This window comes from Armigeres subalbatus, chromosome 1, assembly GCF_024139115.2.
Source record: "Armigeres subalbatus isolate Guangzhou_Male chromosome 1, GZ_Asu_2, whole genome shotgun sequence".
Lineage (NCBI taxonomy): Eukaryota > Metazoa > Arthropoda > Insecta > Diptera > Culicidae > Armigeres > Armigeres subalbatus.
Window position 1 is genome coordinate 1,301,252 of NC_085139.1, and position 26,957 is coordinate 1,328,208.

Consider the following 26,957-nt stretch of genomic DNA (forward strand, 5'->3'; position numbering starts at 1 on the left):
TGGCGTGTACGTTTGAATCAGCTGACTGTGTGCGACCCAAAAACTCCCGAAGAGTGTCCAAATATAATTATAGAAAACAGCTTTTAAATCAATTAGATCGGAAAGATGCTTAACGTTGTTTACGAGTGCTTCCCCCGTGGCGATTCGGTGCGAAGACAGAAAGAAAACCGGACCGGATGGGAGCGCAAATGGAACAACGCATCGGGATCGATCCACCAGGATCAGAATGGTGGCGGTGGCGATGCTGCTGATGCTATACCGAGCAAGATCTCGGGCCGTAAAAAAAGAGGTGGCTGCGCATTGTGAATACATTAAGATCAGACCCGAAAGGAGATGAGAGTCAGGTAGGACCCGAGCAGCCAACCTTCCGATTGACCAAAAGCACCGGCGGGAGTATTTCTGAAATCGTTTTTTAATAATCTCTCCCTCCAGCCTGCGTGTTCTTGGGGTTCTTCTTAGCTTCTCCGTGGAACATCTTCGCCACGGAAGAGTATCCCGGAATGTCTCAAAAGAATAACAACGGGCCCGCAAACTCGTTCAACAAACCATCATAAATTATCATTCAAATTATGGAGTGCTGTAGAGATGCAGAAAAGCCCGAGTCGTATTCTAAGCGCAGTGCTCAGCATGTAAAACGAGGGAAGTTAAATAGTTTGTTGTTGTCATTGTGGAAGGACTCTTGCGGGTCCCTAAATTAATTAACACACTAATAAAAGAAGTCGGTGCTGGTTGATTGACACCCATAAGGATTCGTTTTTCACTGACTCACCTGCTATAGCCATCCAGGGGTAGAATGTATGGTTTGACTGGTGGAGACCGGTGGTTGGCGCTGTTTGGCCACCGGTCGCCCCGGTCAATGTGCATTGGTTCGTGTTCCACGTTCCGGTCACGCCGGTGGCAGCGGTGGAACCTGTTCGACTGACGGGGCTTCCACCGGAGGCATCGATGTAGCCTCCAACGCGGGAATCCGGTGTGCATGCCGAGGGTCGTACAGGAACTGAGCTGTTTTGCTGTGCAGGTACGTTTCCGCCAGTCGCTGTGTTGGTATTGCTGTTGGTGCCACTCGTGTTGGTCGAGTTCCACACATCCTTGTAGCCGTTGGTGGTGTCTGTGGTTCCATTTCCGCCGCCCGTTTTCCCACAGTCCTTAGTGCCATAGGAACCTTCGTAAATTTGCTTGCATGCTGCCTGTAAGCTGGCATCGTAGGGTGAATCTTGCGAAGATCTGCTCTGATGTAGGTGGTGGTTTGTGTACGGGGACATGCCGAGCGACAGTGGGAAACCTCTGTATGCGGCCGCAGCCGCTGCAGTCGTCTGATCGTGGTGGGTGCCAGTTGTGGTCATCATTCCGGCCGCTTGATGCGGATGCCCGTAGAAACCAGTTTGCTCAAAATACGAATTCATGTTGGCCAAAATTTTGGATACCTTCCTTCGAACCGGTAGATACGACAAAGTTTGGCTCGCCCCTCGTTTAGTGCGAGATGATTATTTTTTCTGTTCTGTTCTTCGTTTATTCGTGCAAGTCTTGACCACTTTTCAACAGCTCAATGGTACGGAGGGCTGACAATCAATTTATATTCATATCACTGCTATCATGCATTCAACACACATATTTCGCATGGACATCATCAGCAGAGGATAGACACTTCACTTGATTTTCCCAGGCCACTTTATGTTTTTCTCTTTTCACACACTGTCTTCACCTGGATATTGTTTTATGTTCACGGTCACTTTTCTTCCGTATGATTTTTACAATTCGGGTTTTCCTTTATTTTTCTTCTATCATTTGCCACTTATTTCACGACTTTTTCCTGATTTTCATTTTCACTTGTCACTTCCGTTTTTTTTTTTCAAACTGGATCGGAACTCCCGCCACCCGAACTTGTTCAAGCAACCGGGGACATCGAACTTTCCCACAAAAATCGCGAGTACTTCCGTTCCGCACCAAAACTGCCAAATAATGCAAAATTCAAAATTTTGCGCTTTCCAGCACTAGGATAGATTTTGTGCAACAATCTTTCGATAGTGTTACTAATAAAAGTTGAAGATGTTATTGGTCTAGATTCGAGAGGAGCGCAATAATAATATTAATAACAATAAAAATAAAACGCGCCTTGTCTAAACGGTTGCCTTCAAACGAATGTTCACTTTATTTTGATACGACAATGCCGAAACTATCAATATCTCGCTTCTCGCAGGCCAAAGCAGCAGCAGCAGCAGCAGCAGCGCGGAGCAGACCCAAAGTGTGTACCGCTCGAACTCGAACTCGAACCGATTCTCCGCTGGCAGAGAGTAGGTGCAGGAGCGCCAGGCCAGCAAAACAGATTCCGGCGTGGAGCGACTGAATGAGCGAGTGAGTGAGCCACAACAACAGAAGGAAAAACATTGCGCGCTTGCGAGCGACCGAATCTGCCTCATCCATCCCGGCTGCGGTTGTTGGGTGGTTGGGTGGCTGGGAGGTACTCGAACCGCTCGAACGAGCCTTTGGTCTACAGTGGCCGCGGAACGCACATGCTTGCCATCGAGAGCGAACGACTCCACATGAGAGCTGCTCGAATCCACGGCTCGCACACACATCCGACAGCACATTTACGCTCACATAAAATCCGACAAAATACATCATTATTATGAGCATATAAAATACATTAAAATAAAATATAATCTCTTCTTGTGTATTGTAGCTTGCGCAATAGCGTTGTTTCATTCCACGTGATCGCTGCCTCTCGCTCACACCACCCCATCGGAGTGCGGATTTCGACGAGGCTGCTGATTCCGCTGGTTGCACACATAGCGAACGACGTCGATCATTAGGTCTGGCCGTTGTTCCCGTTCCCATTCATCCTCGCAGCATGTTGCATATGCACCCTCTCGCTCGGTTCGCTTCGGTTTTCGCTACTCTCCTTTTTTATGGTTTTATGGTGTGCCATCATCGTCCTCATCAATAGCCTACCGTGTGTGATCTCATCTTGCCTTGGCACCTCTTTCCGAGCCCACCTTATCCTTTCGACTCGGGCTCTTCCGTACGCACACCACTTCACGGCCGGCCCGTTTTCCATTCTTTGGTGGGCTTTTCGAGCTGCCGAGGAATAACTCATTTTTATTAGGCCGTACGCCGTTGGATGTTGCATGTCCTTTCTCTCGGGGCTCCTTGCATGAACGGGACACTCTGGCTGCATGCAGGTTGGTCGGACGGCCATCAGTTCAACCATCCATCGGTGGGCGATGGGTTAAGCGGTTCCAGCGTTTTCGTTTTGCTTCGCAGTTTCATGTGTGTGCCATGTGGTTCCGAGATTTTAGAGGAAAGTAGCATGATGGGTCAAATGTGTGTTGAGAGTGGAAATTCTGAGGATCGATCACGATCATTTGCACTAAGTGATTTTTGTTTCATAGTTTTGACCAGGAAAAAAAGATATCTAGGTCCAACATTTTTTGCTACAAAAGTCATCTAGTATCGGAGTGTATTGCGTTAGATTGAAACTAGAAAATATCTACATAGAATTCTATTGGTTAAGTAAATTGAAACAAGTAAATTTTCGATAATAAGGGAGTTTTTGGAACATTTTTCAGTGGTCCAATAAGTGCTTCGGCTAGACAAGTGCGCTTCAGAGCATAAATTGGAAAAGTGTTGATTGTTGACACATAAATCGATATGGTGAGGGTTGTGCAATATGATTGCAAAATTGTTCTAATCTAGAGCACTTTACAAATCTAATAAAATGTTCATTGTACTTCAAAACAAGTTGAAGAACGTATTAAGTATTTTATGATAATATCTAAATAATGTTTACCGTTAATCAATTGTAAATCAGTTGATGTGGTGAGAGTAAAAGGCGAGTTAAAGTATGTAATTGCATTTGCTTAAGGTGTAAGCCCGGTGTAACTAATCAGTAAAAATTACATCTGGTGATACTTTAAAGAAATCAAATAATTTTCTTTTTTGTCCAATATCCATGGACATCTTATTTTATTTCACAAGCTACTGTAGGCTGTAAGCATTTCATGCTTACCATGAAATTTAGCTCAAATTTCCATGCTCAATGTGAAACCTCTGCGAAACTCGATGTAGTATTCGATGAAAAATACAGTGTTTTAAAGCGAAATAGAAAATTTGTTCAATATTTATCGGTTTTGAATGACCGTTCCTAATTTTTCTGTTGAAAATTTTATAAATTACATATCTAACTAATTGCTTAATAATGTCGTCTAAAAACGACATATTCTCTTACGTTTGAAACATGGGAATCTGGAATAAATACAAATTTACCATCCTTTTCTTTATCTCATACTCTTATTAGGTTCGAGCCACTTGATCATCTCGACAGATTTATCTCTAGCAACCCAACTAAAGCAAAATAAATAAATGGAACTTTTTTTAGTAGCTTTCTAGCTTCGAAGAGCGGTTTTTTTTAATCAACCTTCATATTTGAGCTTTACTCAGCTGGAATTCAAAGAGGAAGTTACAGATTGGATTCAAGCATTCCAAAACACGAATCCTCAGGAAGATATCAGTAAAAAAAATCTTGTTCTGAAAAGTTACTGCTTTGCTCAGTATTCATATGGATAACAATTAAGACAGTTACGCTAAATGAGGTATGAACTCTTAATTAAAATAGGCTGAAACTTTTGACATCACGTTTTGCAAAATTTCATACAAAAAAGCTCCTATTTAGAAACACTCAACACTTCCGAATTTGATATATCGGAGTAGTTTTTTTCTCCACAACAAAACTTTTTTTGATGCTTTAGTAGATAAATATCATAGAGTCCCTGTCGAGGGGGTGTGGAGGGCATTGCCCCAGCCCCAGATATTTTCTTAGTCGATACAGCGCTTTGTATGCATAGGTTCAAAGGTTTTTTTTCTATGCCTAATTTTGCTTATTTGTCTTTCTGCTAACATTATATAATTAGAGGAAAATCAAATGTTTCCCGATAATTTTGCCATTGCCCAAAATGTGGCTACTTTGCATATCGATTGTACTAATTGTAGACAAATGTCTGGTGTAGTGTGTAAATTTTGCGAATCATAGTATAACATCTTATCTCAACATCTTCCAAGCCATCGTGAAATAATAATAGTTGCGAAGTTTCATGAGATTGAAATAGATAAGCATGTCTTTTTAGACTTTCAAGATTGTGTTATGCTGGAGATATACAAGACATTATGAAAACATTTTTCAAATTCTGAATCAGATTTTCCTAGAAAATCGAAGAAATTATAAGAATGTTTGCCAAGATGCCACGGATACTAAAAAGAAAATATTGATAACTATTGAGGAGCTCTTCATTTATCTTTGTATGGTATTCTAAAAACAAAAAGCTTCAAAAACGTTTGAATTGAAAATGATTTCTTGACATTGAGGGGACCAGAAAACCATGATTAAATACAATCTTGATTACTGTGAAATTTTTCTGAGATTTCATAATTCTAACATTTGTACTAACTTCTTTGTTTGAAAATTCTGAGTAGTTTTTAAGTATTTTTGAAAAAAAAAAATAGAGCCATATAAGCTCCTCTGAATGAAAAACACAGTTTCAGGGATTTTATAGGAAACTTCAGAATATCGTAAGGAAACCTTAGATTCTAGGAGAAAATCTTGGAGGTTTTCCAGAGTTTGAACCTTCTGTGATAACGTTTAGTTTAAGGGGATTCGAAAGGATCCTGAATGAAATGAACAAAACTAAAAGTAATTTACCTAGTTTTGAAAACATTTTTTTATTCCACAAATGTATTCTACTTCTTCAGATCCGATTAAACTGTAAGGTTGAACAGACATATATGTTATCAACTTTGATTATAAACTTGGTAAATCTTTAAACCAAGATTTTCATTTCATTTGGATTTTACATTTATACGATTCAGTCTGTGCAAACTAATTCTGATGAAATTTTAAACCCGAATGAGAAAATATTCAAATGATGCTTTAAAAATTGCTGTTTCCGAATTCCATTTTCAAATTTTCTGGAGGGACCACAAGTGAGTATTTCGGCCCCCTGGCCTTCCCTTATTTACACCGATGATAAAAATGCTTCGCTTGTGCTACTGGTATAAAAATACAGAATACATAAGATGATAATGTCAAATTCATTTGACTCATTGATATTGATGATTTTTAATAGAATACTATCGATCATGCGGCTAAATATAAATGCTTCAATAAGTACAGAACTAATTGCTTCAAATAAAATTAATATAAAACAAGCTTCTTCTACTTCCATGATGGCACACTGTAAGATTGTACTTTTGGCTACAAAATCTTGGAAAAAGAACAAACTTCCATTAACACACTATTTGGTAAGCACGGTAATATTTTTTTCGAGAAATCCATACACCAGCAACACTAAAAATCACTCAAACTGGCGAATGAATTTGACTACATCTTCCAATCGAGTGGATAGTAGACATTTAGTTTCTGTTGGTTTGCTTACACGCGTGTGTAGATAGCTAGTGTCGTCAGTTCATTCTCGCGAAGGATTGTTATGTCATTGTGACCATCATCCCGAGGCTCACTGTATCATCTATCATCAACGCGGGTGCTTACTTACACAAAAAAAATCAGGATTGCTAAAGGCATCAACACGGCATCTAAACATGTCCAATGTTGAACGATCATTAAAAGGTTTGGCGATTATTAAAAGGTTTCTTATAAAGGAGTGATGATTGGCCAATCTCTGAATAGATAATCACGACAATATTAATCCTACGAAAAAAGTAATCCTACGCCATAATGCAAAAACTGTGACAAGAATGAGGAACCCAAACAGTCGCTCATGATCAGTATGGGTGCACTATAATCGCGTAGTACAAATAGGTCGATAAACATAGTGTTTAACTTAATTTTTTTAACGGGATCTCAGAAATTTATTAAACTTTTACCTAGATTCGCACAGCCGAGCCCCAGAAAATGTGTTTTTTGCCGAAATTTCTGTCAAAATTGCTGAAAATCAGCACATAATTCACCGAAAACCAGCAAATAAACGCCATTTTCGCCGAAATATCAGTTTTTAATTTTGCTGGGCAAACGGTTGTGCGAATTTTGCCGTGCTGCAGAAATAAAAATTGAGTGTGTAAATGGACTTCTGGAACGTTATGCAGAACTACAGCTTTTTGCAACAGAATACCTGCCTATTGATAAAGCTGTATAAGGTCATTCCAAACTCAAAATTACTCGCGTTTCCAAGGGCGCTCAATACGGAAGCAATGCACAACTGTCATTTTTATTATTTTTGCTTTGCTACGTCGCTTCTTTATTGAGTGGTGCGGCCTTGAAAACGCGAGTACTTATGACCCTAGTAGTACAGTTCAGATCAATTTTGTTGCAGCAACTCCAATGCGACTGGAATTGGTCGCATATTAGTCACAAGGACTGATATGTGAAAAGTGTGCTTCTCAAGGAGTTCGGATTCCATAAGAAGTGTCCTCAAGAACACGAATCGAGTTGATGAATCGATTTTATCATCAACCGTCTAAAGCCGTCTAAAACGAGATTAAAAAAAAAACGGAGCTAAAAATATTTTTTCTGAAAATTTTATCATGCCGAATATGAATAAATTATTCGACCAACACTTGCGCATAGCAGTCCCATTTGACTTTTCATCATTTATGAATAAACCCAATGAATAATTATTATAATTAAAAATGGGGAAATACGAAAATGGACATTGAGGTCTTATTTCGCGAATTAAACTTGAAAGTGACAGCTCAAAAAATCAAAAAATCACCCGGGAATAAGAATGGCTGGTGCTAGCATGATCCATCAAAAATGACTCGATACCTCTTAACGGTAATCTGCGAGCAGGGCTATTGGGAATTTATTGAACTGTCACTTTTTGGTTCAATTCGCGCTCAATTCGGGAAATGAGAATGAGAAATGAGAGTCAGTTAATTGTTAATTTTTCTACGAGACACAATTTAACAATCATTAATCGCCTCAATCCTCAATAACCTCCTCAAAACAACAACTATCTCAACATTTCTTGCTTAACTTTTCAGAAGGACCTATGTAACAGTTTTTCATTGATTATTTTTAATCAACAGACCAATATGAAAGCTTCTGTTGCAATACTCAGATAAATATATGAAAAAAATGATAGTTAGATCCTTTTGAAAAAGTTAAGCGAGATTTATTTAACATCGTAGATGTTAAGTGCTTGGCCAAGCAAACTAGGAAGCATATTAAGACAAAATCAACTGTCAGCATCACCCAACACCCAAAGTTGACAAGAAAACAGATCCATGGGGGAATAAAGAAATGCAGCTGTTAGAATAGGACGGCTCTGCATTCCTACCGAAACTTTGTTGAAAAAATATTGAAAAGCATGTTGGCTATGGAGCGGATGGAAAAGAGCTTCACTACATCACAGTATCTTGTAAACAAAAGGTGTCGGGTGCTGCTAGAAGACTCTTTACTCGGCGAACTCAAGGAACTGAAGACCCGCCAAATCTGATCCTTTAATCCTTTATGTTACTCGTATTTCGCTGGTAATGGCAAGCATGTTCAAAAATACCATGAGGAATATATGTTTTTGTCTACGTCAATGATGTAGTTTTGCACAAAGATCCAAAGCATATTCAATGAAAGCTTCAAAAAGTAGTGTTTCTGTTAGGAGGTTCAAATGGAACCTCAAATGATGTGTTGTGGCAGTAGGGATTAATTAGGAGTTTTATTCTGAGTAGGGATTAATGTTCAAACTATTCTAAATTTTCTAAAAGTAACAAGATGGGTGGAGGTACACGGAAAATTGTGACGCAGATAACTAATAAGGCGATATTCCCAACACTGTTCTATGGCATAAATATCCTAGGATGTGGAAGTGTGAAAAACACGACTTGGATTTGTAGACTTAGACGAACAGATAATAGGCTTTTCGGCCACATTGAGAGTTGAAGTGAAGTCAATGTCAACTTCTCTTCCCGAACACCCAAGATAGCTGTGTGGTGTCGGCAGCCAATTATCTGGCTAAAAATAACGCTATGGATTTCCTGTTCCAGTGATAAAACCACTGCTTCAGTTACTTTAACATTGGGAATTATAAATCTCTTTGATTGAGCACACTTCTCGGCAACCAACCAGTTGGTCATCAACCTTTGTACTGAAATCCCAGGATTTCAATTCCATTTTTATGGTAGATCATATCGCAGAAAGCTCGTCTGCCTTTTCATTACCTCCAATGCCACAGTGTCCTGGAACCCAGTCCAGATTTACGGAGTTCTCTTGGCACACCTTTCGCAATGAAAGAATGCAGTCCAAGACAAGTTTTGACGTACATTTAAAGCTACTCAATGCTTTGAGTGCCGCTTGACTGTCTGTGAAAATACAAATATTTGCATATCTATATATCCTCTCTACATAGATTAGATAGTTTCCCATTGCCACTGAGATCGCTATACCAGGGCCGAAGATTCCTGCTTCCGTTTTTGTTCCTATTTTTGAGCCATCTGTGTCACATTTTATGGAACCGTCCCGAATAGTCCACCATATAGGTGACCTCTAATTCTTGGTGTGATGCTGCTGGGATTATTAGTATGTTATCATTTAGCTTCTCAACAAATTGTCACCTACATGGATTCACAATATGCGTTATACACATTGTACTCTGTGGTTCGTCTTTGACGTTCTTGATACGATACCAATTTGCTTTCTTCGTTGCTGAAGTTGTGGAGTATATTATCGCAATTCGCAATAAGCAGGAGGTCGTGGGTTCAATTCCAAGCTCGCCCCTTTCCTACTTTGTATTTCTATCTTACTGCCGCTAACCGCAAGTCGAGCACATCTGTATATGGGGCTCCATGTACAGATGTGCTTGACTTGCGGTTAGCGGCAGCTTAGTTCTCATACAATAGTGTTGGCTTGTACCACGCGAATTGCTCAATCCTAATGCTAATGTGAATACAAGTCTCCTAGTTGTTTTTTTTTTGTTTTTGATCTTTATAAATGTGTTTTTTCTTGATTAGACTACTGAATTTGATAACTAAGTTCAACATAGCATTAGCATAGCATTAGCATAGCATTAGCATAGCATTAGCATAGCATTAGCATAGCATTAGCATAGCATTAGCATAGCATTAGCATAGCATTAGCATTAGCATAGCATTAGCATAGCATTAGCATAGCATTAGCATAGCATTAGCATAGCATTAGCATAGCATTAGCATAGCATTAGCATAGCATTAGCATAGCATTAGCATAGCATTAGCATAGCATTAGCATAGCATTAGCATAGCATTAGCATAGCATTAGCATAGCATTAGCATAGCATTAGCATAGCATTAGCATAGCATTAGCATAGCATAGCATTAGCATAGCATTAGCATAGCATTAGCATAGCATTAGCATAGCATTAGCATAGCATTAGCATAGCATTAGCATAGCATTAGCATAGCATTAGCATAGCATTAGCATAGCATTAGCATAGCATTAGCATAGCATTAGCATAGCATTAGCATAGCATTAGCATAGCATTAGCATAGCATTAGCATAGCATTAGCATAGCATTAGCATAGCATTAGCATAGCATTAGCATAGCATTAGCATAGCATTAGCATAGCATTAGCATAGCATTAGCATAGCATTAGCATAGCATTAGCATAGCATTAGCATAGCATTAGCATAGCATTAGCATAGCATTAGCATAGCATTAGCATAGCATTAGCATAGCGAATAAACTTAAACAATAAAAAAGAGGGGCCCTCCTTAGCCCTCTTTAGCCTCTCAAAGCGTAATCTGCATACTCTAAAAGACCAAGCGCTTCCATCCATGAGAGCCAACTCCTTTGATCAATACATAGCTCTACAACACGATGCAGCGCTATGCCACACGTCAAATCGTACCCAACGATGATTGATGGAAAACTGCCTGACCTTAAAATTTTTAATTACTCTATTTGGGCATAGGGGAAGAGGCCCCAAAACGCCCCCCCCGAGGCAAAACGCCTTTTGTGATTTCCCTTATATTTACCGTCATTAAGATGTCGGTAACAAAACTAGATCTAAAATTATGTAAGTTAGACGAAAAAAGTTTCAAAATAGTGTATGGAAAGGTCGGAAAACCGAAAATTTCCACATTTTGAAGAAATATCTAACAGGCAAAACGCCCAAGTGGCACTAACGTACAATGTACTTGCGTCTCCACGCACTATCCATACCAAAATGCTGATTCACCGAAGCGTGGTGATTTGTTCCCTAGGAGCTGCCAGCTAAAAGGCGTTTTGCCTCATGAGTTTTCCGGCAAAAGAATATCACCACTTTTTTGAAATGTGAATATTATCAACATGATTGAGATGTTTGACAATTTTTGAATGGCATCAACTAGATATCTTGTTTAACTGTTGCATAATGTAAATACCCATGATTAGTGTTACAAATAAGAAAATAAAGCAGTGTTTGCTTAGCTAGGGCATATTGCCCCCCTTCCCCTATATGAAGTATCTGAAGTCTGTCATAATGTCAGTGGACGATGGAGGCCTACATTTGGAAGGTATGTTTGAACTTCGGATGAAGTTGCATTGATATGAATGCAAGACACACAGAATCATAGAATAAATTTAATTGGCAGAACTTAATCAATCGAAATATTATTATTTATACTTAACTAGTCGAACCTCGATCTCGCTCGTGGTTTTTTTTATACAACTTTAGATAGATTTCAATTCGTGCTGATGGCTTTTCAGAATTCATGAAAACGTTGTATTTTGACAGATTTCCCACGTTCCCTGTCAAATGCACTAATTTTGTGTGTATATATGAACACAGCTGATCCTAAGACGAATCGTTTTTTGAAGAAAATTTTGAAGATTTAATCTCGGTCCATCAATTCGTGAGTTCTATTGCCTCATGGAAATGCAAACTCATTTCTATATATACAGATAAAAGCATAACAATTTGATTTAGTCGTTAAATGAAAATTAGATAGAGTGTGCTCTAATTGGAAAGTCATTTTTGATATGAACTGAATAGTGTGAGATGTTGACCAGATTGGACGAGGAGAGGTTTCAGCGGCATTTCGGCAACGTCCGTCGTATAAAGACATTTCGTGGGAGTCCATATGTTTGTCAAAGAACACAAGTTCGTCCAACAAAACTAAACAAAAACTTACCAACCATCGCCAATTAATTGATAAATAAAACGTTATGAAGCTTACGGATCGTTTATAGATAACTCGGTGCCTAAAGTACGTTGACAATTGCCTATCAAGGTGCCGAATTGGAACCGACGTTTAGGCGTTTATTTCATCCCGGGCAATCTTGTTTGAAGAAGCGCTGGAAGTACGGAAATTCATCAACGCAGCTCTTTCGAGTTAATCGTAGGTGTTTCCTCCGGTCGGCACCTACTTCACAACTTTAATTCGGACATACTTGCACGGATTTCTCCAGGTGTACGGCATCCTGCAGCTCAGAAATTCTTCTTTTTGCTATCATTACCAATAAGAGATATGCCGTTATCGCATCGGCGAAAATGAACGAGCATTATGCCCGTTAAATAAAAAAAAATCTTCCCAATAATTACTGTAAAGAAAAATCGAGTAGTTCCGTTTCAGTTTACTCTTAACTATCATTGGAAGGTCATTATATGTGCTTTCATTTTATTTCAGTTGTCTAGTTCGATTGTTCGGGCTTGGTGATCATATGGCTTCAATCCCAGGTCCGAACATTCTCCTTCTTTGTATCTTTCCCTGTACTTTTCATGTTCTCGCAATCTCTAGAACTGGAAATGAATCATTTGTTTGAGAAACTGCATAAGTCCATTTTATACTATTTCGAGAAAACAACAAAAAACTTTTTTCGAACAAATTTGCACCGAATCTCTCGATTTCTTCGATACAGATCAATAGATTTTGGCAAAATTCAACACCCTGGGGCACTTTCAGTGCAAAAAATGTAAGCAGTACTCCACAATTGCTCTTCAAAGTACGTGGACATATGTAGTTTCTCAAACAAACGAAATTTTTTTCATACATTCCTGAACAAAATTTTTTTTCGTGTTTTTTGCCAGAATACGTATTTTTGGACGAGGATTCAGAATATATAAAAATCTCATTTTGGCCAAAAATGTTACATATGCAGTTTCTCAAACAAACGGTTCAAATGGAATCTAAACCGTTTGTATTTTCTCTTATACCTTCAAATAACTTTTATATCATTCTGTTTGAATTTCTGAATCATTCTGAATGAAAAGCTCGTTTTCCATAAATAAATAGTCAATAATATAAATAATCAAAAAATATTCATTCCTTGAACATTGGCCACCCGTTATCAAGCCGAATCTTAGCCATAGAGCCTAACCCCCAAATAAGAGTTCCGCAAAAACACGTGGCAAGTGCAGAGGTGTTCTTCAAAGAATGTCAAGAAGAGTTGGAAACCACTGTTTTATAGATCGCATGGCTTTTAAATGATTTTTTTGCTTAGGTTTCACCATCTAACTATCGTTACTGGCAGTATTACGAAATAATTAGCTAACACTTGTTCGCACTTGTAGCACACACAAGCTGTACATAATTTCAACAGTGCAGCCAATCAAAGCCGGCAAACTTTACGGTCCAAGACGAATTACCCTGGGCCAAGTTACAGCGAAGACCTCATTCTCATCGCACCGTAATGGAGAGCGCCACCAGCGGACCTATTCATAATTGTTATATTATTGTTATTACAACGGCCGCTGCAATTATCACGAATCATAAAATTATTATCACTCCTTTTCCTACATAAAACATCCTCTCGTGTGAGCTCGTTTGATGGCGTCCCCTCGGTGTGGTGGCAGTCCAACAGCAAAGGTCTGACCTGTTTGTGTGTTTAAAATTTCAACCCTCCACCGTTTAGCAGGCACGAGGTGGCCTACCTACTCTCAACTTGTGACTGCGTGTGACGACTTTTCCGGGAGCGAGCACACTCGTCGAAAGGATGCTTCCGGTGCGATGCCGATGCAATGGTGACAATGATGACGACTGACGATGGTCATAGACTTGGAAAGCGTTAATTGCTTTATTATCACTACGCGGACATGTTATTATTATTCATTCGTTCCCATTTATTGGATGGCCTTTCCGGAGACACTACTTAGGGTTATTGAGAAATGTAAAAGGATATATCTGTGGCTGTGTAAGTGTTGCTCAATCCAGTATATGTCATGGCGAATTGATTATATCGAGGAATTCAAGATAAAATTGGGGGATATCAAAGCGAATCATTTATATTTTTACCCAATTTTATGAAAACGAGAATTAAGCGCAACTAAATCTGGGAATCTAGTTTCATGCATACATACGTTTACTTTGTATCTGAAGACACCTTTCTGCCCTATCAACATCGTTTCCGTGATCTCTGATCCCGATCCTCTGTGCTAAATTTTCGCTAGTTGCAGAAAACTGTACACTGAAACGAAAGTAAACACGCATGCCGAAAAAATACACAAACAATATAATATCGCTATAAAACGATAAAAACGACAATCAACCCAACACACCATAAAAACTTAAGCAAAGTCAATTTGAAATTGAAGTTATTTTATGTGCTGTGTGTGTCCCCTCAACGCTGTTTGTTCGCTGCTACTGACTCTCGGTTCCAACTGTATGCGAAGTCTTCCCACCACTTGCACTCCCTCCTTCTGTGACGCCGAGGACGACGTGTGCTTCTGGCTGCAACAGATCGCCATACAAAACCCAACCAACGCAACGTACGGTGGAGGACTTGTGGGTGAGGTTGGAAATGGTCGGATTCGGTGGTGCTGATGGTGCATTCACATTCGTTGCGCTCGATTCGCTTCCCGTCCAGCGTAGTCAGGGACCGTCAGAGTTTGGCGTTTTGTCGTCAATGCTTTTCGACTCTTGTCGCCATCGTGCAGGGTCGTTCCCATGTAGTAAAGGCAAATATGACTGAAGTGGAAAAGCCAGAGCTGGATGGAATGTCGCATGAGTCTTTCATGCGTGGTTTTCTGCGGTTCTGATGTGAATTCCATCGACTGCTGATTGTGGTCGGATAAAGTTTCTAGCTGAACGTGGGATCCGAAGGGCAACACAAGTGAAGAAAACTGTCAACCCTATTGGCCAGTGGAAGCTCAGTAGCAGCAGGACCGATTCGAGTTTCAGTTCATGCCCGAGTGATTTTTCTCTACCGCGCGCTCTCTCTTAAATGTTGTTACTTACTTGAAAGTTACTATAACTTAGATGCTGCCAAATGTTTCAGATCCAAATAGACAAAGGCAACAACAAACGAGATTGCGGAGATTTATTTAGTATAAAAGTGAACGGAATAAAAATCAAGTGGCAGGCAACCATACGCTGTGTCCAAAATAATAAAAATGATGGAACGATAGTGTCATTTTTCCGATGGATATATTTGGTCATCCCCATTGGGAAAAGGAAATTCAGCAATGCCCCATAGTAGGGGGAAACAAAGGAACTAAATGTTAGGGTGGCACATTTCGTTGTTATGAAATTTCGATTTGTTTGGTGGCCGTAGGTTTGTCTTAGGGTTTACTAAAATATAACGTTCCATAACTAGGATTGGCGCAGCATTACACCCTTACCATGCGTATAGAAAAGTTCCATATTTGTCGGTTTTGGGGTGATGTTCTCTCACTGCGTGCAGCCAGCGTGTTCATGACTTTACACAAATTCGCTGATTTCTACCCGGATCAATGTTGAATTTCCTTTCACAGCTTTTTTATTCATTCGCAACAAGTGACTAGCCCACTGCAATCTGACTTATTCAAAACGATACGATGCACATTATTTTCTTCATTATTTTTTACTTTATACAGCGCATCACACTTAATATAAAGCCTCGGAAAGTCCGAAAGCTTCCTTGTCAGTCCCTTTTCCCGTTTCATATTTGTAAAGTGATAATGGATGAATTAGGGATTTGTGGTATGCGAATTTTCTTAGAATCGGTAGAAAGCCTCTTATACAGCAATAAGTTTTTCACTTCATAGGAAACATTATTGGTACACGTACAAGCGTTGACTAGTAAACTAATTTCTGTCTCCACCCGAAACCATGTACTTGGTCTTGATAAAAGTCACTCATATCCTTTTCAGTGTCCGAAAATCGTTTATCACAGTCCTGTGATCGATTTCAATTAGGTTGATTCCATCCATCTGATGATAGTTTCTTCCAACGTTGAGAAACCCAAATACCTAATTATCAAACTAAACGTTGCAGACTTTAGCATAATAAGTTTTGCCGAAAAATATATTGATATTTTCATATTTAAAATAGGGAAACGGTTCGGAACGGAAAAGTTCCTATATTCATCCCATTTGGTAATTTGGTTTGTTTCTCATTTTTGTGATTTTTTTAAGCAGTGAGCGCGCATGTTAGCAAAAAAGCGACGAATTTGGTGCTGTTTTTCTTTTTTTTGCGAGCAGATGAATATATGTTCAGTGAGATGGAAAACGGAACAGTTCCCCTATATTAATATGGGACGTATACCGGCTTGGTCACCTCAGTTTGGTCAACCCTGAAAAATAAAGGTTATACCTCCTAAAACCCTCGAAAATTGCTTTACTTTTGGAGTTATGTGAGAAACTGGCTGAATTAGGAACATGGCCAAAACTGGTACAGTTACCCTATATTGATATTTTATTTGATCAATATTACATTTTAAATATAATACATTATTCAGATATTGTTTGAGACAGCTTGTACCTTTTCGTTGAATCAATTGCTGCTTAAAAATAAACTGATGGTTGTTTTTGGAATATTTGGAGCTATCCGAAAGGCAAACATCGGATCTGTTGCTGATTGGCTCGAAAACCAGCCATTTTTTCGTAAGCAAAAGATTTTTTAATAGTTCTTTGCCTATTAATGCGGCAAAATATTTGCAGGTCGAGTTTTGAAGGACGATCCCTGAATAAATGGCGTTTTGTAGCCTAATCCTCTTTTCGAAAATGTGAAGCAGTTCTTTATTTTTGTATATTTTCTGCATAACATGGCGATTTGGCTGGTGCTGTTACTCCCTTCTGTGTTTGGAAAGTTTATTCGAAAAATTATCCAATCCTCACTTATTCAGCTCATTCATAAAGAAGTCACGACAAGATTTGAAAACCAATATTTTTTACTTGAAAGTAAAAAAGTTACACACAATATTATTAAAGACTTTATTTTTTTTTTCAAAAAATAAAACAGTTAATTTTATAGGATGTGGCTCATAATTTAAAAATGGGCTATTTTTGTTGAGAAATCGTCTTATAACAGGTCATTTTTTATTTGAATGCTAATTCTTCAGAAATGAGAGAGATTAGACCTATTGCAAACATAGTTGAGAGCAACATCTTATACTGTGAAAGAAGAATCTTCGACTGTAAATAAAAAGACGAACATTCATTACGTATTAAAACAGGACCTCGTATTGTTTACACCAGTCGCACCCTACCTTCACAAGTGCCATTCACGGCTTTTTTTTGGTTTCTGTCCGGTGCTATTTGATAAATAATCATCTTGATTGGGAGCCAACTCTCTGCACAGAGTCCATCACCGCATAGATACCAGAGAGGAGGCAACGCTACTGATATGAAAATATAAAAGATGTATCCTGCGATAGCCATCGGCCAGGGCTCCGTCGTAAGAACCAAGAAAAACTGTTTCGTTTCTTTGTTTTCCCACTACTGGCTTATGTTGGCTCACCAATCTCCATCCATTGGTGTTACATCGTTCACATGGATCCCGCCCTCGTTCGTCCGCCAGCCAGCGTCAAATAAAACGATGTCACATGTCGATGAAGCCCAAGAGATTTCCAGCGAGATGGAGCACCATTCGGAAACAACAGTAGGTAAGTATGGGTTTCTTGCTCGAAAGAGTCACTCACTCTTGTCGCTGTGTCCGTTCCTGCTGTTTGCTGTGCGCTCGATCCCACCCTCTGGCTTTTCTCCGATATAAAATGAGTTCGTAATGATTTTTACTACTTGCTTATTGCCCATTAGCTTTTGTCTATTTTGATTTTCTGTACATAAATTTACCACTTTATGAGGATCTCGACGTATCATGCCAAGTAGCCGTTTTTATGTGACTTTCATCGTTGGATATATAATAGGACAGATAGTGCCTTTCCTTTTGGAAAGACAAGAAACTAATTCTATCGTCAAGAATTCTTGGCAGCCAGCGTTGCACAGCATCTCATCGAATACAGTTGCATTGTCATTTTTTGGTATTTTCACATTTCAACAAGCCATATATTGATGTTATTTCATCTTTGAAAGAAAAAAAAAACTGTTTCGTTGTTGCCATACCCAATTAAGAATAGTAATAAATATTTCACGCCTATCAGAAGTTTGGCAAAATAAAACTCCTTTCGCCTTTTTATTTCTGGGCCCATCCGAAAAGTGAACGCCACGTCGACCGTAAGTAATTCATAAATCATAACGATCCGATTGTTTCGATTTTTCACTCAATAATTTTCCCTCACAGATAGATTTGGGTTTGGTCTCCTTCTCCGAGCACAGAAGATAACAGGAGAAAGTGATGTTATTCGCTCGGTTTCCAGTTAGGCACTTGGACTCTAAGGTAAGACATTGTTGAAGGTACAAAATTCTGGCTTGTTTTGCGTAATAAATCAAAATTATCTTTGTCTTCGGTCGGTACCTCACTGTGAGAATGAGACGAGCCAGAACGAGCAACAACATCGGACGGTATGGATGAAGCTGGTATCGATGCTCTGTGGGTTACGTAATGCCCATGTCGTTAAACGAGGTGAAAGTTTCTTTGCTAGCTAATAGCAGCAGAAAATAGAGAAGTGGACCAAGATTCCAGGTGGGATAAGAATTGTCATCAGAGTGCTTGAGCTGGTCTTTGGTGTGTGCTTTATGTCTTGCTACTATGCATTAAAAACCGATTGATGAAAACATGTAGATTGAGAATGTGATGTTTGATGCTTTTTGTTTATAATTTATACCAAAAATGCACAAATATTTGAGTTTTTCACCAAAAAGAAAGCGCAACTATATGAATACGGCAAAACATACGTTTGCATATAAACAATAAAGAATGATCAATAAAAAAAATCCGTAAATAACTCCTGATTGTTTCGTTACCAAAAATCCAGAGTATCCAAAAGAATAATTTTATGATCCATAACAAAGTCAAAGTTTTGCAAATAATAATATGTTCCGTTAGACATGATGAAAAAAACTAATAACATTCCTGCTATTATCCCATAAACGTATGACAAATGATCCATGATTATTGGAAAATAATTTATAAAAAACTATAATATGATCCTAAAACTTCGAATTTGCGCAATTTTTATCGTGATGATGATCAATAATATTATTAATATGATCCATAATTTTAGTAATTTGACCCATAAATTTGACCAGATTTTTAAAAAATATGTGGATCGGTTATTATAGTTTTATTGGCCTTCTTTCCAAGCGTTATGGATCATGTTACCAAAATTATGGATCATATGAACAAAATTATGGATCAAGTGATCAAAACTACCGATCATATGACCAAATGTAAGAATCATTATTTTTTATGGATCAAAATATTGTTCTTTTACGGATTATTATCCAAGAATTTAACCATTTGTCATACGTTCACGGGAAAATAACAGAAATGTCATTGTTTTTCTTCATTATGTCTAACGGAACAGATTTTCCTATTAATTGCCAAATTTCAGCTTAGTTGAAACTTAAAATTATTCTTTATGGATACTCCTGAACTATGTTATGGATGTATGGTAGCGTTTTATGGAACATTCGGATGATACATAAGGTTCTTTTTTTATTTTTTTGGAAAGTTTTTGCGCGTTTAACGGTACAAAGTCAGGGCTGCTAATGAATGCATTTGAACCATCAAGTCACCATTCACCGTGCATTTTAGAGAACTTAGCATGACGTAGGGCTATCCAGATGCATCAAATTGAAAATAACACTCTTGAATACTGTCGTGTATATTAAACAGTTGTTTCAAGTCGAGTAAACATTAGAAACTATCTGTTTTTGGCAAGATAGATGGATTTAGATTAATTTTCATGATATGTTATGGTCTCCTTTCAACGTGATAGTGCACCATTTACCGTGCTGGTAGGTACCCATTTACCGTGCATAAAAACTTTTCATTTAATTTGATTAAAACATGAACCCAAACGTTGAATTTAAAATGTGACTTTTATTTTATTAGGTAGGTAGAAACATGTGAAGTTTATGTGCTTTAGTGTAACACTTAAAAAACATAACAAATTCATATCGTGTAGGGTAGGTGCACCGGTTTTGGCCACCTTAGTGCCTAATTTGGCCAACCCTGAAAAATACATATTCTTCCAAAATAATCGATCAGTTAGTAACAGCGTAAAAGCCTGAGGGATATATCTCTTGTTGGAACTAATAAAACCCTCGTGAATTGCTTTATTTTTGGAGTTATTCGCAAAATTGGCCAAATTAGGAACATGGCCAAAACCGGTGCAGTTCCCCTATGCATATAAAAAAGAAAACAAAATTTAAATTCATAACAACAATTTCAAAATGGAACATTTACCCTAACTCTTCTTATACAAATGATGTTGGACCTTAGTTCCGACGTTTCTTTGCTTTTGAAGCCTTTTTCAAAAGATCAGCCTTATTTTTTCTTTTCTTATCCTGTTCCTGTTTCTTCAGCATTGCCTCGGTGTTTTTTATTGAGCGTTTTTGTTCCCTTTCCTTCCGTTTTTGCTCTTTCTCTTCAAGAAACGCTCCATTTTCACGTTCTTTTGCTTCCATGAGCTCTACAAATGCTTTGCTGGTGGATACTGATGAAGGGTAGACAAAGTCTCGCTTTTTCTTTCCACAACCAGCCGCCTCGGACGATGGTATGAAAAAAGACTTATGAAACGCATCCTCTTCAGAATCTAGCAATGAATATACACGCTCAATTGGAGGCAAGCTCATTGGAACTGGTGCAGCTCCACTCTCAGCGGTACATTCATGATCTGTTAAAGAATAGAATATAACCTAAAATAAAAACTCAAAATCATATAAAGCAGTATTAACATTTATCGTTTGCAGCCGAATCAATGACATCTTCACATTCAGGACTGGAACAGAACGGAACAATCTACAGATATTGCAGCAGCGAATTGATCTTTCTTCATTCCTCGCCACAAGTAGAATAGATTGGTATCCGCAGCATTTCCTTTCCAGAGCACATCGTTCTTGGCCTTCTGAAACTCAGAAAACTGCCTAACAGTCAAGCGACCTTCAAGCGCCTCCAAGAGCTTGACCTCTTCAGGTTCCAGGTGCTCAGGTTCGTTGCCTCCATTTTCAGGAACAGGCAATTGACCAGCACTGGAGGGAAGCGATTGGTAGTCCACCGCATCGGGATTCCATGGGTAAATTCCACTCTTCCTGAAGTCATTCCTGATTGCGGTCTCCTTGCCGATAAATGCATCCAAAGCCCGTTTTATTATCGGACAGAACTCCGCTTTTGCGATTGTCTGAACTTCACGTTGACTACGTCACTTCCCAGTAATTCTCCAGCGGGCCGAAAAAGCTGACGTCAAGCGGTTGAATAATTTGCGTGGAATTCGGATATAAATCATTCAAAACAATTTGATTGCAGATGCAGAAATTAATGCTCATTAGCGTCACGTGACTCTTATGACCATCAACGAACAATATGTGTGCCATGAATTTATAGTTATTTAAAATCTTGGTTGGCAGTGTGTAGTATGCATAATATATAGGTGGTATCTACCTTATCGACCTTACGGCTTTCGTGATACGCCATACGCAACCGCGCCAACGCGGCATTATTTGAATTATGCACAAGCAGGCCATGACTTACAACATGCTCGAGAAAGCAATCAGTTTTCCCTCGACCAGTTACGGATGACATGTGAGTACCATTTAATCTCTGACTAATATCTATCACGTTCGGCTGGTCCCTTTCCGATGACATGAGGCCACACATTTGGCGATCCTTGCCGGGCATAATCCAGGGATTACGTTAATTCCTGGATTCAATTAATAACCTGGTTGTTTTTTTATCAATTTACTTAACTTTGTATCGGAAAAGGATTAACCTTCCTAGTGCATTAAAAAAAAGTGAGACATTGTGCATTATCGGGTCAAAAATGACTTGAATTCGCTCCCAAAAATTGATGTTTGAACAAATTCTCAATCTTTTGGAATCAAATTGAAGGTATGGATTCCGCGGATGTCATCATGGAAAGATTTTTGCAATTTGGCCGTTCTAGTTTCCAGGAACCGATTTTGAAGTAACTTAGATTCTTAAGCTAATTTTGGCGTGATTTCTTGCCTTTCGAATGGTGATTTTGGAAATGCTCATTAATTTGCGTAGCAATAATTCTATTAGAATGTAGCTATTGTCCATTTCCATGGATCAACACAATTCCTGGTTATTTCACGGTCCGGTGTCCCTCCGGAAGATCCAGAACATCCGTAGAAGTGGTAAATTCATTGAACTCATCCTAGAAGAGCGCGGTTTTTTCCAAAGCTTTTAATTATCGAACCGCAAATGATGGTGGTGAACATTCAGTGAAGTGGTCAATTCATGGAACTCATCCTAGAAGAATGCAGTTTTCACAAAACTTTTAATTATCGTAATTTGAGTAACAAATGATTGTGATTACTTATTTTGGTGGAACTGGGTGGCCACCGGAGTTTTCCGGAAGATCCGGAACATCCGTAAAAATGGTCAATTAATGAAACTTATCATATAAGAGCGCGGTTTTTTCCAAAGCTTTTCATTATCGAACTACGAGTAACAAATGATTGTGGTGACCCATTTGGATGGACCTGTATGGCCGAAGGTCCGGAACGAAGAAGATCCGGAACGTCCGTAAAAGTGGTCAATACATGAAATACATAATAGAAGAGCGCGGTTTTTTTCAAAGCTTTTCCTTATAATACTTTGAGTAGCAAATGATTGTGGTGACCTATTTTGATGGATCTGGGTGGCCACCGGAGCTGCTCCAGAAGAACCGGAACGTCCGTAAAAGTGGTCAATTTATGAAACACATCATAGAAGAGCGCGGTTTTTCCAAAGCTTTTCCTTATAGTACTTTTAGTAGCAAATGATTTTGGTTACCTATTTTGGTGGATCTGGGTGGCCACCGGAAGTGTTCCAGAAGATCCAGAACGTCCGTAAAAATGGATTCATGAAACTTATCATAAAAAGCCACGTTTTTTCTAAAGCTTTTCATTATCGAACTTTAAAAAAAATCTTTCTATTATCGAACTCTGAGCAAGATACGAAGGAATGTCGTGACCCGTTCTTATTTACCAAAGTGACTACCGGAGGTCTTACGAAAGATACGGAACATCGGTTAAAGTGGTTAATTTATGTAATACATACTAGAAGATCCTATTTTTTTAATTTTCTTGTCGTACTCTGAACATGAAATTATTGCCGTAACCTTTTCTCACGGATGTGAGTAGCAACCAAAGGCCCTCCGGAATGTCCGTATCACACGTAAAAGAGATCAATTCATAAAACCCACCTTAGAAATGGCGTGTTTTCCATAGAAGATGCAGCACACTATTCTTCTAAACCTTTTTATTTTCCTAATTTTAGAAACAAATGATCGTAACCAATTCGCATGGATTGCCCACTGTATGTCTTCAGGTACATTCAGATCATCCGTAAAATCGGTCAATTCATGAAACTTGTCATAGTTTTCCTATTTTCGTATCCTGAGTAATGGATGATCGTTGTAACCCATTCTCAGGAACGTGTGTAGTCACGAATGAAACTCCGCAAGATCTGTAATTATAGTCAATTCATAAAAATTAAGATGACACTATTTTTTTGAAAGGACAATCACATTAACCCAGAAAATATTTTCAAGTATGGCTTAATTTGCTTCCATGATCAATATTCACCATTCACCACGAATTGACCACTTTAACGGATGTTCCTCGGTAGCCACCCAGGTTCTTCAAAAAGGGTCATCATAATCATTTATTACTCAGCGTTCGGTGATTCAGCTATTCCATGGTGAGTTTTATGAATTGACCACTTCTACGGATGTTCCAGATCTTCTGGAGGAACTCCGGTGGCCACCATAATCATTTGTTACTCAGTGTTCGATAATGAAAAGCTTTGGAAAAACCGCACCCTTTTATGATAAGTTTTATGAATTGGCCATTTTTACGGACGTTCCGGATCTACTGGAGGACCTCCGGTGGCCACCCAGGTTCACCAAATTGGGTCACCACAATCATTTGTTACTCAAAGTACGATAATGAAAAGCTTTGGAAAAAACGCGCACTTCTAGGATGAATTCCATGAATCTATACCATTTCGTCGAAAGACATTTCGTCGAATGACATTTAGTCGAATGACATTTGGTCGAAAGGACATTACGTCGAATGGACGTTTGATCGAAAATGATTTTTTAACCCACTAGAGACGTAGGACATTTGATCGAATGACGTTTGGTCGAAAGGACACTACGTCGAATTGACATTTAGTCGAAATCAGTTTTCTGAAAGAATCTTCGTACATTTGGTTATATGACGTTTGGTTGAAAGTGGATTTTCGAATTGATAATCTTGGTACATTTAGTCTAATGACGTTCCGTCGAATGGATATTTGAAAAAAAAAAGAACTTAAGCCAATAACAATTAAAAAAATAAATGATTTATTGAGGTATTCCTAAAAGTCATATAATTATTGTTCCAAGATTGTCCAAAGAATGATGGGCTGATAAAAGAATAAATAATACGAAAACGGTGAATATTGCGAGAATATTCTCGACTGGATATTGACTTCCATGAACCCTCTAACCGACTACATTGAATCTATACCACCTGGTCAAAAGAAAGGTAGTCGAATGATGTTTCGTCATTACACATGACGCCGAATAGACATTACTACCGTTACACGCATAACTGTCCCATGTACATCGGAAATTCCAGCAAATATGGAACGAATATGCGTGTGATGACAGATTAGGTCATATGATCATTTGGTCGAAATTAAGTTTTCGGCCAATAACTAACGAATTATGGTTGAAAGACCATTTTATACTGAACTAATTATTGTATACATATTGAGTGGAAGAAAGAGTATCAATGAAAAGAATAAAAAACCAACGAAATGTTCCAAAGCCGACTGCGATGAAGTATTAGCAAAATAACATTGATATCATTGGTTTTAGACCATGTGCCGAAAATAGAATAGAGGGTATACTGCCGCAAACCGCAAGTCGAGCACATCTGTACATGGAGCCCCATATACAGATGTGCTCGACTTGCGGTTAGCGGCAGTATATATTTTGCTACTTCTGAAGGTTTTCAATTTTTCAATAATCCACCAGGTCTCCAGAAGTTTCTGTTAGGTCAGATGAAAAATCCTCATTGGCTTCCTTATTCGCTTCTTCAGCTGCTGATTGAAATTCCTCATGTCCACTGAATTCCTCCAACCAGCTTATTCATGTATCTTTTGGATTATTTAACCAGAAATGTCTAAATCTCCTTTCGACTAAATGTCCATTCGACCAAATATCCATTCGACTAAATGTTCATTCGACTAAATGTCCATTCGACCAAACGTCCATTCGACTAAATGTTCCTTTGACCAAATGTCCTTTCGACCAAATGTCATTCAACTAAACGTCATTCGACGAAATGTCATTCGACGAACTGTCCCAAAGCCGAATTCCATGAATTGACAATTTTTACGGACGTTCCGGATCTTCTGGAGCACCTCCGGTGGCCACCCAGGTCCACCAAAATAGGTCCCCACAATCATTTGTTACTCAAAGTACTATGAGGAAAAGCTTTGGAAAAAAGCGCACCCTTTTATGGTAAGTTTCATACATTGGCAATTTTTACGAACGTTCCGGATCTTCTGGAGCACCTCCGGTGGCCACCCAGGTCCACCAAAATAGGTCCTCATAATCATTTGTTACTCAAAGTACTATGAGGAAAAGATTTGGAAAAAACCGCACTTTTTTATAATAAGTTTCACGAATTGGCCATTTCTACGGACGTTCCGGATCTACTGGAGGACTTCCCTTGGCCACCCAGGTCCACCAAATTTGGTCACCACAATCATTTGTTACTCAAAGTACGATAATGAAAAGCTTTGGAAAAAAGCGCACTTCTAGGATGAGTTCCATAGATTGAAAATTTTTACGGACGTTCCGGATCTTCTGGAGCACCTCCGCTGGTCGCCCCGGTCCACCAAAATGGGTCACCACAATAATTTGTTACTCAAAGTACTATGAGGAAAAGCTTTGGAAAAAAAACTTCTAGGATGAGTTCTATGAATTGACCTTTTTTACGGATGTTCCGGATCTTCTAAAGGAACTCCGGTGGCCACTCAGGTCTATCACAATGGGTCATCACAATCATTTGTTACTCAGCGTTCGATAATTAAAAGCTTTGGAAAAAAAACCGCGCTCTTCTAGGATGAGTTCAATGAATTGACCTTCTACGGATGTTCCGGATCTCCCGGAGGGACACCGGACCGTGAAATAACCAGGAATTGTGTTGATCCATGGAAATGGACAATGGCTACATTCTAATAGAATTATTGCTACGCAAATTAATGAGCATTTCCAAAATCACCCTTCGAGAGGCAAGAAATCACGCCAAAAATTGGCCTAAGAATCTATGTTCCTTCAACATCGATTCCTGGGAACCAGAATGGCCAAAGTGCAAAAATCTGTCCGTAACGACATCCGTGGAATCCATACCTTCAATTTGGTTCCAAAAGATTGAGAATCGGTTCGAAAATGAACTTTTGGGAGCGAATTCAATTTGGGTCATTTTTGACCCGCTAATGCACAATGTGTCACTTTTTTTGTTGTGGCGTTCCTAGAGGTCGCTGATAGCTGGTTATCACCCCAAAATTTTCATTTCCAAAAGTTAGGAAAAGTCAGAAAATTTCAACGCCCTATCTCATTTGATTACAAAGCTACAACGTTTTTAAATCATCTCTGGGCCAAAATAGACCCCAATGCACTAGGAAGGTTAACCGAAAAAAAAAAATATATATATTATAAATACAGGTTCGCAATGAA

The 26,957-nt window shown here is 38.8% G+C and overlaps 1 protein-coding gene across 2 annotated transcripts in view; it reads right to left on the reverse strand.

Annotated features, from left to right (window-relative positions):
• LOC134219530 (homeotic protein ultrabithorax-like) overlaps positions 1-2,636 on the reverse strand; it is a 150,311-nt gene extending 147,675 nt beyond the window's left edge. The window contains exon 1 of one of the 2 annotated variants that reach the window (XM_062698285.1): positions 770-2,636. In XM_062698285.1, the coding sequence (XP_062554269.1) occupies positions 770-1,403 (634 nt within the window). In that variant the 5' untranslated portion in view covers positions 1,404-2,636. The remainder of the gene's footprint in view (positions 1-769) is intronic. The other variant, XM_062698277.1, reaches the window with a different exon arrangement.
• Between the last annotated feature and the right edge of the window lie 24,321 nt (positions 2,637-26,957).